Genomic DNA, 13,316 nt, shown 5'->3' on the forward strand with positions numbered 1-13,316 from the left:
GAATTATCTGAGCTAAAGCAGAGTCTGGTATGAAAAAAAAAAAGTTATCCCAGAATTTGCAAATTAATCTTACTCATGACAAATACCAAAACTATATGGGGTTGAGAATTGATGAAAACATGATGCCTTTAAAAACATTGAGAAGATTTTTTTTTTTTTTTTTTTTTTTAAATTGAACCACAAAATTGGAGCTGTCAGATCTAAAGCATTTCAGGAACTGGAAGGGAGGTGCCGCCGGCCACTAGCTTTTCAAAGCAACACTCACTCCTTAACTAAGGAGAATTGTTTTGATTTAGTCCGGAGAACTGTGTAGTCAGTGGCTTTGGTTATGGGGTTTGTAATGCACGTGCTCAGACAGCCATGGCAATGGGGACTTTAAAGAGTCATTGAAGGAATCTACTGTATTCCAGTATTTTATTTTGGAAAAATTTTCCCCAAAGCTTCTTGTCTCCAGAATAATTGCATTACATTTGGCAGAGAATCATGTTTTTCAAGAAGATCTATTCATGCAAAAGGGCCTTCTTTTTACAGTTGGGGGCACACAAATAGTCCTATTACATTTCTGTAGTAGTTTACTGTGAATATTTTGGAAGACTCTGGTACCATTGCTGTATCTCTTCTACTTTAGAAGCTATTTGAGTAATGTCTTCTGATGATCTGAGTCTTAATTTCCTTTTGAGTTAAAAAATGGGACTAGCATTGATTGAAAGTTCTCCAGACACCCAGTAAACAAAATGGAATCTGTAAAAATGGAGAGGTGTCGGTACCAGTTACCCAACAAAATGAGTATGTGAAGGTTTATTAGAAGGGAAATCTCTTCAAAAGGACTTGTCATTATTGTTTCAATTTTCCTCAGTTATCAGTTAATTTCTCTGTGTTCACATTCATAACAGATGTGGCATCTGATCCTGACTTTTGTTTTTTCTTTCTTCCAGAAGCCTCCCCAGCTTTCCGAAGATGATATCCGGCTGAAAAACGAGAGAGACAACTGTAGTGCCAACCCCCTGGATCCTGCGATCAGCTCTCTTCCGCCAGATCACAAAAACATGGAAATTGAGGTCTCCGTTGCAGAATGTAAAAGTGTTCCTGGAATCACCTCTGCTCCACATTCCATGGACCACGCCTCCCCTTTCTATTCACCCCCCCACAACGGCCTCCTCGCTGACCACCATGAATCTCTGGATAATGACGTGGCCCGAGAGATTCGATATCTAGACGAGGTGCTGGAAGCCAACTGCTGTGATTCTGCTGTGGACGGAACTTACAACGGCACATCCTCCCCAGAGCCTGGAGCAGCCATTCTGGTAGACAACCTAAGCTCACCTGCCCACACAGCCGTCCAGCTGGAACCCACTGAGAGAGCGGCCAGCAGGCAGGCACCTCCCCACCTTGAGCTCACTAAAAGCAACTCTGACACCATGGCAGAGGGTGAAAGAGTGAACGGCCACTCCCTTGACCAGCCTAGAGATCTGCTGGGGGACAGCCTGCAGGCACCCGTGAGCCCCAGTTCTTCCACCAGCTCATGGTGTTCGTCCCGAGATGGGGAGTTCACACTCACCACTTTGAAGAAGGAAGCCAAGTTTGAGCTGCGTGCCTTCCATGAGGACAAGAAGCCTTCCAAGCTCTTTGAGGATGACGGGAATGAGAAAGAACAATACTGTGTCCGGAAAGTGAGGCCTTCCGAAGAGATACTGGAGCTGGAAAAGGAGAGGAGGGAACTCATTCGGAGTCAGGCAATGAAAAAGAATCCTGGCATCGCGGCAAAATGGTGGAATCCTCCCCAGGAAAAAACCATCGAGGATCAGCTGGACGAGGAACACCTAGAGTCGCACAAAAAGTACAAGGAGCGCAAGGAGAGACGGGCACAGCAAGAGCAGTTGCTGATGCAGCAGCAGCAGCAGCAGCAGCAGCAGCAGCAGCAGCAGCCCCCACCCCAGATCTGCACAGCCCCTGCCTCCTCTCGGGAACCTCCCAGCATGACTGAAAATGCAAAGCAGGATGTCGTCACAGACCAGATAGATTTCTCTGCTGCCCGCAAACAGTTTCAGCTGATGGAGAATTCCAGGCAAACAGTGGCCAAGGGGCAGAGTACACCCAGGCTCTTCTCTATCAAGCCCTTCTATAGACCCCTGGGTTCAATCAACTCAGACAAGCCACTGATCATGTCGAGACCAGCTTCCATTGTGGGTCCTCCGGAAGATAGTGGTGCATCCGCAGCCAAGGGGCAGAAAGCCCACTGCACCCTGGAAAGCCAGCCTCCGGGAGGAGGCCAGGGCAGTGCGGCTCCTCAGGGGAGGGAAGGGCTCTACAGTGAGCCCCACAAACGTGGGCCCTTGTCCAAACTGTGGACAGAGGACGGAGAGTTTACAAGTGCACGGGCCATCCTCACCGTGGTCAAGGATGACGACCCTGGGATTTTGGATCAGTTTTCAAAATCAGTCAATGTCTCCTTGACCCAAGAGGAGCTTGACTCTGGTTTGGATGAATTGTCAGTGAGGTCCCAGGATACCACTGTCCTGGAGACCCTGTCCAATGATTTTAGCATGGACAACATCAGTGACAGCGGGGCCTCCAATGAGACAACCAATGCCCTCCAGGAAAATTCACTGGCTGATTTTTCTCTGCCCCAGACTCCCCAAACTGACAACCCTTCAGAAGGCCGAGGAGAAGGGGTCTCCAAGTCATTTAGTGATCATGGTTTCTATTCCCCTTCGTCCATGCTGGGAGACTCTCCGTCAGTTGATGACCCCTTGGAATATCAGGCTGGTCTCCTGGTGCAGAATGCCATTCAACAAGCCATAGCTGAGCAAGTGGATAGAGCTGTGTCTGACACCAACAAGTGCGGACCAGAACAGCAGGGTCCGGAAGCAACACCAGAGGAAGGTGGAACTGGGGCTCCCAGCTCAGAGAAGTCTCAGAGCATGTTTCAGCCACCTCAGGTGTCCTCTCCTGTTCACGAGAAAAGGGATGTGTTACCAAAGATTCTGCCTGCTGAACACAAGGCGCTCAGGGAACGGGGACCCTCCCCACCACTGCCAGCAATACAGCCCAGTGGCCCAATAAACATGGAGGAGACCAGACCGGAAGGGAGCTATTTTAGCAAGTACTCAGAGGCAGCTGAGCTGAGAAGCACGGCCTCGCTCCTGGCCACCCAAGAATCTGATGTGATGGTTGGGCCCTTCAAGCTGAGGTCAAGGAAGCAGCGGACTTTGTCCATGATCGAAGAAGAGATCCGAGCAGCCCAGGAAAGGGAAGAGGAGCTGAAGAGGCAGAGACAAGTCTTGCAGAGTACCCAGAGCTCCAGGGCAAAGAAGGCCTCATCGCTGCCCTCCCGAACATTATGCTACAAAACTGCTCCAGGTAAGTAAAGTGCCACAGACCAGGGACAGACGCTATTGGTTGATTTCAGCTTACAGGTTTCTATGCAGAGTCTCCTCTGTGTGTGTGGCTGGAATAAGTAAGTGTCCAGGGGGGACACTGCATGAAGATGTCAGTGTTTGGGGACATGCAACGAGAGTGTCAGAGTGTCTTCTGGAAGAACCCTGAGTCTGGATGGTGTTTGCCATTACTCAGAGGATGCACTGCCTTGCTCATCCTTCTGCTCTGGTCTTGGTTAGTACAGAGAATTGTTGTCTTTTCTTTGAAGGGGCTGCCTCTTGGCTGAGGGAGGGGCTGTTGGGGCACAGATCCAGTCAAAGTGGGCCTATGTGTGGACTGTGTTGGAGTCAATCAAACCCGTCTGAGGTGGGGGCTGTGCTCTACTAACCCCTTCTGAATGCTGGGTCCCTTCCCAACAATCACAGTCATGACTTGGTGTTGCAGATTGACCCACGGAACGTGCTTTTGTCCCTTTTCTATGTGAAGAGGTTTGTTTTCAGTCACCACAAAGCAATTTGGAACCAGGGTTGGTCTCATCCATTCATGTCCTAATGATGTATTTAGAGAAGTTGAGTTACAGTACCAAAAGGCAGGTCTTTTCATTTGTTCTCATTGCCTGGGCCGTCCATGTCTTGAATACTTTGTATAGATGATAGATGGTAATTATAGCGGTATTATTGTTGCTCCTATTATGGATAACAGTGTGACCAGTAGTTTTTATTTCCATTTGGATCTGATGGCAGTTGGAGACCCACACATCCTCCCATAGCCAGGTGCTGCTCAAAGGGGTCCAATCTAGTCCATGGACTGTTTGTTACTGGCCATGCTGAGGTAAGTACTGGCAGTTGAGAGTCAGCTTTTGAAAAATCTTGTAGCAATTTGATATTGTCCTCAAATCCAAGTGTGGGATTTTTGTATTTTAAGAAGTATTGGTCCTCAATGGATTCCTATTATATTCAGAGGGTTATAATCCATTTATGATATTATTTTTATCCTTAATTTGTTCAGATGTAGCTCCTGGGATCCCTTTCAAGCTAACTTCAGTGTCCTTTTAACATATTACTGTTATTCTTTGGGCATGTGCTCATTTTCTGGCACCACGAGATGTTCCTGTCTCATCTTACAATTTTCTAACCCTGAAATCAGCCATTTCTCTGAAGAGCACTAGTTCCTTTGAGTGGAGAATGGTATTTAGAAACCAAGATCTAGGTGCCTGGTGTGCTCATTGTTATTGCATTGTCCCTGCCCCAGGCACTCTCCATGAACAAAATTAGAGAATATACCCTTCCTTCCTTCCTTCCTTCCTTCCTTCCTTCCTTCCTTCCTTCCTTCCTTCCTTCCTTCCTCCTTCCTTCCTTCCTCCTTCCTTCCTTCCTTCCTTCTTCCTTCCTTCCTTCCTTCCTTCCTTCCTTCCTTCCTTCCTTCCTTCCCTACCTATCTTGAAAATCATGAGCTCACTCCAATATCTTTCATTCTAATTTAATACCATAGGGCTCGTGCTCTCTCTTTTCATATTTAAACCTTCTTGACAGCAAGATACCTGATTCCTATTATCCTCAATATATGTATTCGATCAATCCCCTTTTTGTAACCAGTCTCCTGTTTTCCTTACCCAACTTGGGCTCCTCCACCCACCCTGCTGTGTCCAGCACAACCTCCCAGGCCACTGTGGCTCCTTCACCCCCACTGCAGAGACCATCTTGTTCAACTCCACCTAATAGCTTTAGGACTGAATTATTCAGGAAGGAAAGAAGAGGGAAGAGGAAGAGGAAAAGCATGGCGATTTTCTTGATATGTTTCTTAATTCCTTCAGGTCACAGGGCACTGGCCAACTGAGTGTTTGAGGCAAAGAAAACTTTCAGAGGAGGTCTTTTGGTCCATGCTTAACAGTGACTGGTAGGCTTTTCCAAAAGATCCGTAGTTGTCAAGCTCACTTAAAATGCTTATTTTGGGCTGGCTTGGCACAGAGATGCCAGTCAGACATTCTATATGGCATCCTAGAAAAAGTTTTCATGCCACTTGACTTCAGCCCAGTCTGGGGAACCTATTTCACAAGTCAGTGAACCTCAAGGGCCTGCGTAAGAGCCCACAGTCTGACAGAGGAAGGTTCTTCAGGCTTCTAGTCCTTCAGGCTTCTACTCACAGTGGGTATTTTAAGTTTTCTTCACTTCACCTCTTAATTGAACTTCTCACCATATTGCTCCCCTACTTTCCTTCTAGCACATGGACAAAAATAAAGACATTTCAACACTTTCCCCCAGTTCCCTGACCTGCTGTGGTCTGTCAGGCGTCCCCAGCAGGCCTGAAATAAGACAGGGTCCTCATGTTTGCCCTCAGCATCCCAGCAGCCTAGTGCCAATTGTCCTAGCACTTCCCTCCACACTAGTGCTAATGCCCACATTCCATCCCTATAGGATTGATGTCTGCTCCTTTAGTTAGATAGGAATTCATCCATTCAGGTCGGTGCACTGCTCCAGTCCGGTCGTTACCACTGAACACCGTCATTACAGTGACATGTGTGCACCCCATTCCTTCGCATTTATTTCGAGAACATTTAAAGTAAGTGGCAAGTTATCCCAGAATTACAACATGGATGGAAAGAAACTGCATGCAAAATGCGATTGTTCTTAATATCCATGCCTGGAAATCTTTAGAGTGTTGCTTGGCCAGCCAGCCACCGAGTTTGTGATCAGGGAAGAAGCAGACACATCTCTGAGCTGCCAACCTGGACAATTCATGGCCAGAGTGAGAACTCACTGCTGGCTCCAGCTGCGGTATTGTGAATGCAGATGTTGCTAAGTTCCTACAACACTACTCCACGTTTTATGCCAGTAGAGATGACTCAGCTAATTGGTTGCATGATGCAGACTGATGATTTGATATTAAGTGATGAAAGATAGACTGTTTAACTTCTTCCCTGGTGAAAATCATGCTGGTAATATGCTGGAATCCTGAAACTTTTAGGCAAGTAAAATCCACTGAGAGCCAAAGATATGAGAGGGAAGAGAAATCTATTCTTCCCAAACATGCCGCAGGTATTGAAAAGGTATTTGGTTTTACTTTTAGTTTCCCTGTGTTTCAAAGATGGAGGATGATTAAGGTTAATGTTTTTTAAAGGATGCAGTCATTTTCAAAGATCAATTATTAGGAAAAAGTATCTGGAAGTTTTATCTTGTTGGTTCTTATGTGATTTTTAAAGGAAGAAATTCTACCTAAATAGGGTTTGTGTGGTATTTGTTGATACACAGGTGAACATGGCAGATAAAGCCTCTGCCCTGGGGAACGTGTAGTTCAGTAAGAGAAACAGCATCAAACAAAGGAGGCAATTTCATGACAGAGAAGCATGGAGACCTGTGGGAGCACAGAACAAGGCAGACACCTCATTGAGGGGATAGGGAAAGTCTTCCTTTCTTGGGAAACTACCATCTAAGCTTTGAACTGAAGGAGAAGTTGGATTCAGGGGGTGGAGGAGATTGTTGCAGCCAGAAAGAAGGGAACCTATAGAGGCCCGAAAGGAATGGCGAATTTGTCACATTGAGGTGCTTAAATAAGGTCAGAGTGGGTTAAAGGAAGAGATTTAAAACAAAACAAAGTTGACTAGAGCCAGATGATGAAGAGCTATGTAAATCATGTTCAAGACTTTAGATTTTAGACTTCATCCTGTGGTCAGTGGGAGGCCAGTGAGGATTTTCAAAGGGGTAATTATCTCCACTTTTCTAAGCCGCCCTGCCTTCATCTATCAATTGATGGAGTATAAGCCTTCCTGCTTTAATGAGTTCATTCCACCAGCTTCTCTTGAGCTCTTCCTCTGAACAGGCACTTCTGAAGGCATGCCGTCATCTTGACGGCATGTTATGTGAGAGGCCATATTGCCAAGAATGAGCACATGTGGACCTCTGTTGTGGTACGTAGAAGCAGAGAATAAAGAAAGTGCTTCAGCAGGTGTACAATCCTGAGTTGAAGGTATAATCCACACGCTGCTGTAAAGTGCCCCTGAGCAGTGAGTTTGGGAGGACAACCCAAACATTTTATTGAAGTTACAATTTAGACTTTTCAGCTACCTTTCCATGTTATGGGTGTCAACAGATAATTCTCACTTTAGAGCCTGTTGTCTATTATTAGATATCCTGGTTTCACTTGCTAGTTCTAGGCATGACAGAGGACCCCAGTTAGGTGATTAGTTTAGTTTTTTGAAATAGTTTCCGTTTTCATGCCAGATGTTTAATTGATCTACCAAGTCAGATAATTTGCCGAGTGGGACATTATGGAGGATGGTAAATGAGAAGGTGCGAGTCCCATCACTTCTAGTGTCTGTTCATGTCTTTTAATATGTGGAAAGATGTGATAGTTACATCTATATTATAAAAAATAAAATTTCCAAGGAGTTGTGGCTTCTAGTGTCAGTTTGAATTAAGATCGCAGCTGAGGTGATCATTACATTATCCAAAGACTATTGACTGGGTCTTTGTTCTTTCCCCTTTGTTATTTTCAAACTTCATAAGGAAAAGCCCTAGACAGAAAACTAAAATTGATGTCAGCACAGTATTCATAAACTTGAATACCAGAGCTTGTTGGCTCATCCCATGTTAAATCAGAGTCGGATGAGGCCACGTCTCCCTTGAGATGCCCGCTTTGCTCCATGGTGAAGAAGACGTGTGGCATTCCCTCACTGGCCCAGGTGTGAGAGGGCTTTTCTTTAGGAATACGCAGTGCCTCCCTATGCTGCAGGAGGCACAGATTGTGCAACTGGTAGGGGCCCCGCTGGCTGTGGGAAGTTACTAAAGCTTAATGTGGAGTGTCCTAGAGAGGGCTATGTCTACTACTGTATTTCCTGAATATTGTGACAGAAGTCTCATGATGGTGGCAATGGCTTATGCAGACTGGAAAGCTGTGTACTCTACTAGTTATTTCACACACATTTTCTCATTTAATCCTCATAACAGGACTCTAAGATGTAATATACAAATTATCCAAATCCCTAAGGCCAGGCATTTTCAGAATTTTTCTGATTTTAGAAAAGCCATACAGTCTATATACTATTATTCAGTAAAGCAATGCAGTGCATATATTATTATTTAACACACCCGGGCAGGGTCCGGGATAGCACTGTATTATCAAATTAGATTTCTGCTGCAAAACTTAGAAAGAGTTAGTTATATTAAGTGGGATAGAGAGAGAAAAACCTCATGCCAATTCACTTGGGTTTTGCTGCCAAGTAAGTTATGGCAAATCTTGTATTTCAGAGCTTTCTGTGGATTTTGGAATTGTGCATAAGGGATCGTGGACCTGTAATATTATTTCCTTTTCCAAGAATTAATACCAGAGCCCAGAGAGATTGAGAACTTGCCCCCAAAGTCACTCAGCTAGGAAGTGACAGAGCCAGGTTCCATCCCAGGTTCATTTGTCTCTGAAGTTCATATTCTTTCTATACCCTTTCTTGCCCTCTGCCGAGCCTGCCCTCTGCCCTTGAGGTCTATGAGGTGTGTAGTAACAGTTCCCCTTTCCAACCTCCTGTGATTGAGCTCAGTCTCCCTCTGCCCTCTCCCAGTCTCAGGCCTGACCCCTGCATTTTTTTGGGTCCTTCCAGCCTCTCGTTTTTGGAGCTACTGTAGCTCTAGAGTCCTCTGCTGGTAATGGCCTAGATGGATGAGTTTGCTCCCAGAGGCCATGAGACACTGCCACCCAGTGACCTAGAACGGTTCCTTTGTGCTTTCAGAACTTAATCCAGTGCTCCAAATTATAACAGGTAAAATTGCTGGTGCTGTCTAAAGATCTGAGCAGATGGCGGAGAGACTGGCATAGCCCATGTTAGCTATCTAGCCTGACTTCTCTTCTGAGTTCTTTCTGAAAGTTCACCCTCCAGGAAGAAGCTTAGCCATCCACTCCAGACATAGGCTCATTCCCTGAAATCTTTCAAAGAACTGGGTACTCAAGCAAGGAATCAGTTTCTTGATTGGAGGACGAGCAGGGATAAGTGTTCACTCATTAACTGAATGCATTTGGCAGAGTGGGGTCCAAGTCAACTAAGTTAGTTTACTGGTGGTCATTGAGTACCATGACTGCTCTCTGCTGTTCTCTTCTGCTCTTTATGATTGATCCTCATGCCTTGGACCAGAATCTCCCTGTGTCTTATTTATCTGAGCCCAGTGAATAGGTTCATTTTTTAAAAAAACGCTTGCCATTTGGGAAGGAATTGGTAAGGAAAGGTTAGGTTGGAGCAGTGTTTGCAAGGGATAAAGGTATGTAATGAAATTGGGACTTCACAAGTTATGGAAGTCAGAGTTCTTTTTGGACAGTCCCTTTGATGGTTTGAAAAGGGCAACTGCTGTGGTTAAAGTTGTCAGCGTCACTCCTGAGAAAAGAGAAACTCCAGTCTTTCTTCAGTGGCAAGCATATAATCATGGCTTCTGAGAAGTGGAACTTTGGGAGAAGCACATTTCCTACCAGTTTAATTCCCTTCTGTAAGCAGGATCTGCTGTCGCTGCTAATTTTGCTGGGTCTTCTGATATATCCAGGGTGGCTGGATAGGATCCCAGTGGTGCTCATGTCTTGCTGGGGACACCACATGATGTCCTTGATGTCCTTGTTGCTTACCCTTTCCCCCCTGCGTGGCTACTCCGCACTCCAAGTTAGGAGAGCGGTTTCTGAAAAATGAGACTCAACCACATGCCAAGAAAGATACAGTCTTGAGATGAGAAAGAAAAGATGAATCAAAGGACTTAATTCTTGCAAGATCCCTGCTCTACACCTCGTGGGAAGTGTGAGCTAATCAAAGCCAGGCCTGGGAGCAGGATGTCCCCTGTGACTGCTGGATTTCAGGACAGGATGTGACTGTGTTTCTTACTAGGTGGGGTGACTTGCTGTGTACTTCCCTAAGGAGATTGGCATTTCAGATCCATTTGATCTCTGTGAATAAGCTGCTAGGTAAGGGGTGGAGGGACTAGGGTGGTGGTGGGAAGAATGTGCAAGACAGGCCATCAGATCACCAAGGAATACTTTATATTTCATGTAATGGTATTTTATTTCTCATGACCTTGAATGTAAATGTCAGAGGTTTCCAAAAACTTGTATGCATCTGACATCACAGCTACTCCCAGTCTCTTTCTTTTATTTCCCTTACTCAAATATAAATTCATACCTTATGTAACAAAAAAGCTGGCAAGGAAAATGATGGGCCTAGGGGCTGGCACGCTGACTCAGGCGGTTGGAGCTCCATGCTCCTAACGCCAAAGGCTGCTGGTTCGATTCCCACATGAGCCAGTGGGCTCTCAACCACAAGGTTGCCAGTTTAGTTCCTCGACTCCCTCAAGGGATGGTGGGCTGCGCCCCCTACAACTAACAATGGCAACTGGACCTGGAGCTGAGCTGCCCTCCACAACTAAGATTGAAAGGACATCAACTCGACTTGGGAAAAGTCCTGGAAGTACACACTGTTCCCCAATAAAGTCCCCTTTCCCAATAAAATCTTTAAAAAAAAAGAAAGAAAGAAAGAAAGAAAATGATGGGCCTAAATGTGACAGTGACTTCTCTGGAATTATATGTGAAGTTCAAATTCTGACTTCACTGCTTGCTCGCTGTGTAAACCTCAGTTTCCTCACAAGTGGAAATAAAATAGTACTAACCTCATCAATAAGTTTGGACAGTACCTGATACACAAAAGGCTTCCAAGAAGAACTGTTGTTATTATAGTTACTGTTATTACAGTTTTAAGAAAAGGCCAACAAGCCTGCACAGATTACTTGTGACTTGATCTTCTGCAGCTTCTGTAACCTTGAAATAAACGGCGGAGCGTGCATTATTGAATTGCTTTCTAGTTGGGATTTTTTTCATAGTTACTTCCTTAGAATTAAAGTTTCTCTTCCGAAAATCTGAGTTCAGGAATTAGTTTTCAAGAGTCAGCTGTGATTCAAAACAACAAAGGCTATCATTAAGTGTATTGGGAGACAATAAAATTACTATCACCATAGAAATTGTATGGTTTCTTTTTCTTTTTTTTTCCTTCCCCTTTTGGGGAGTAATCTTCACACAGCCAAGCCCACCATGTTGGTAGAAATGGGTGTAAGAAAAATATCTTGGTAAGGGAATTGCTATTTACCATGATTTTCATTCTTACTGTTTCAATTCAGTGTTTTCTATTGTGGTTTTAAACTGGGCTTCGCCTGGAGAAACAGAACTCTTTCCTTCTAGAGTTTTCATCTTCTAGTTCTGTTCATAAGGAATGACCTAATATCAGCAACTCATCCGACACCCCAACTTGCTTTAAGTTATAATCTTTGGACGTTGCTCAGACTTGTTTCGCCAGGCAGGGGTATTTCTCATATCTGAGCTAGGCTTGTAATTTGAAGAGTCGTATCATCGCATGCTCCCACCCCTGGGCCTTCAGAGGAGATAAAAGGACCAGAGACCGGCTCTTGGTGTGTGGGTCACAGCTGCATTCTGCACAAGCCCATGCACTCTTGGTCTGACAGCAGGATATTCCCTCTTACTGAGAGGAAATGAAATTGAAAATGCAAGTCTGAGCTCATTTCTTTCTGAGCTCATTTCAATGACCTGTGAGCTGTTTTTGATGTTTGCAACCTAACCCCAGTGCTGTGTGAAGGAAAGAGATCACTGAAAGAGGCCTGTGCCAAGGCATGTCATCTGGTGGGCGTCTTTGTCGGTTCATTTTGGTTTTTAAATAAGAGTGGGTGCTGGCTTTTTTCTTTTCTTTTGAAAAAAATGTAGAAACAAAGGACCTTTGATTTAAGACGTCAGACGCCATGTACATGGAATATAATAAGCACCCAAATCGTAATATTTGGTGAAATTAATTTTCTAAACTTCTGGAATCTACATTCTTGGCTTTTCAGAAGTGAGTCCTGTTTCTACAGAAGGAGGGTTTGGGCTGTCAGACAGAGCAACAGCTGTGTTCTCAGGACATGCAGCCCTCACTCAAGTTTCTTTGGGTGGGAGGAATTGCAGATTTTCCCCTCTGCTCCAGTCAACACAGCCTGGTACAGATGCCCCAGGACAATCCATCTTGATTGGAAAATCCAGAAGTGCAGTCAAAGCATGGTTTGCTTTCTCTGGCCCATTCACTTTATTATTAACTCATTTTAATAAACAAGAAACGCAAATTCACGGTTCCTAGTTTTCTCTTCCACTCATGGTGAAAGACAACACTTATTGATTGTTATTGAAATTCTCTGCTCTTTAGTTGGCCTCGCACTGTTACAGCCTGTGAGTGCCACTGTCACAGATGTGACCTGTGCTTTTCTAAGGCCTTGAGGAGATGTCCACCAATCAGCTCTCCTGGGCGTGTGCTGCGCAGGAAAAGCTTGTGGATCTGTGAAGTTTCAAGAAGCGGCATTCTCTACTTTTCCGAGCATGGCTAATAATACAAGAAAAGAACTTTCTGGTGTATTTTATATTTTAAAATTAATTCATGCTTATTGTAGAAAAAAAAGGGAGAATAAAGATAAAAATAAAGTGACTCTTAAGCGTAACCACTACCTGCCTAGTTTTTCTCCATGTACGTATGTACATGGAAGATAATATTGGGTTTATATTGGTTAATTAGTTTCCTATTGCTGCTGTGACAAATTACTGCAAATACAGTGGCTTAAAACAGCACAAATTTGTTATAGTTCTAGAGGTCAGAAATCTGCAATCGGTCAGTTATGGACTGAACTGTGTTCCACCAAAATTCATTTGTTGAAATCATAACTGCCAGTGTGGATTGTATTTGGAGATGGGAATTTTAGGAGGTAATTAGGGTTAGATGAGCTCACGAGGGTGGGGTCCTCGTAATGGGCTCAGTGTCCTTATATGAAAAGACACCAGAGAGCTGATCTCTCTCTCCCTCCCTCCTCCCCTCCTCCCTCCTTTCTCTCTCTCTCTCTCTCTCATAAGGTTCCTGCTTCCCTCTTATAAGGACCCTTGTGATTACATCAAGCCTC

The 13,316-nt window shown here is 44.7% G+C and overlaps 1 protein-coding gene across 14 annotated transcripts in view; it reads left to right on the forward strand.

Moving 5' to 3' along the window:
• The window catches only part of PALM2AKAP2 (PALM2 and AKAP2 fusion), a 418,214-nt gene that overhangs the window by 388,795 nt on the left and 16,103 nt on the right, over window positions 1-13,316 (forward strand). For all 14 annotated transcript variants that reach the window (XM_019734167.2, XM_019734168.2, XM_019734170.2 and 11 more), the window contains one exon: window positions 936-3,360. In XM_019734167.2, the coding sequence (XP_019589726.2) occupies window positions 936-3,360 (2,425 nt within the window). The remainder of the gene's footprint in view (window positions 1-935; window positions 3,361-13,316) is intronic.

This window comes from Rhinolophus sinicus, linkage group LG04 (assembly GCF_036562045.2).
Source record: "Rhinolophus sinicus isolate RSC01 linkage group LG04, ASM3656204v1, whole genome shotgun sequence".
Taxonomy (NCBI): Eukaryota; Metazoa; Chordata; class Mammalia; order Chiroptera; family Rhinolophidae; genus Rhinolophus; species Rhinolophus sinicus.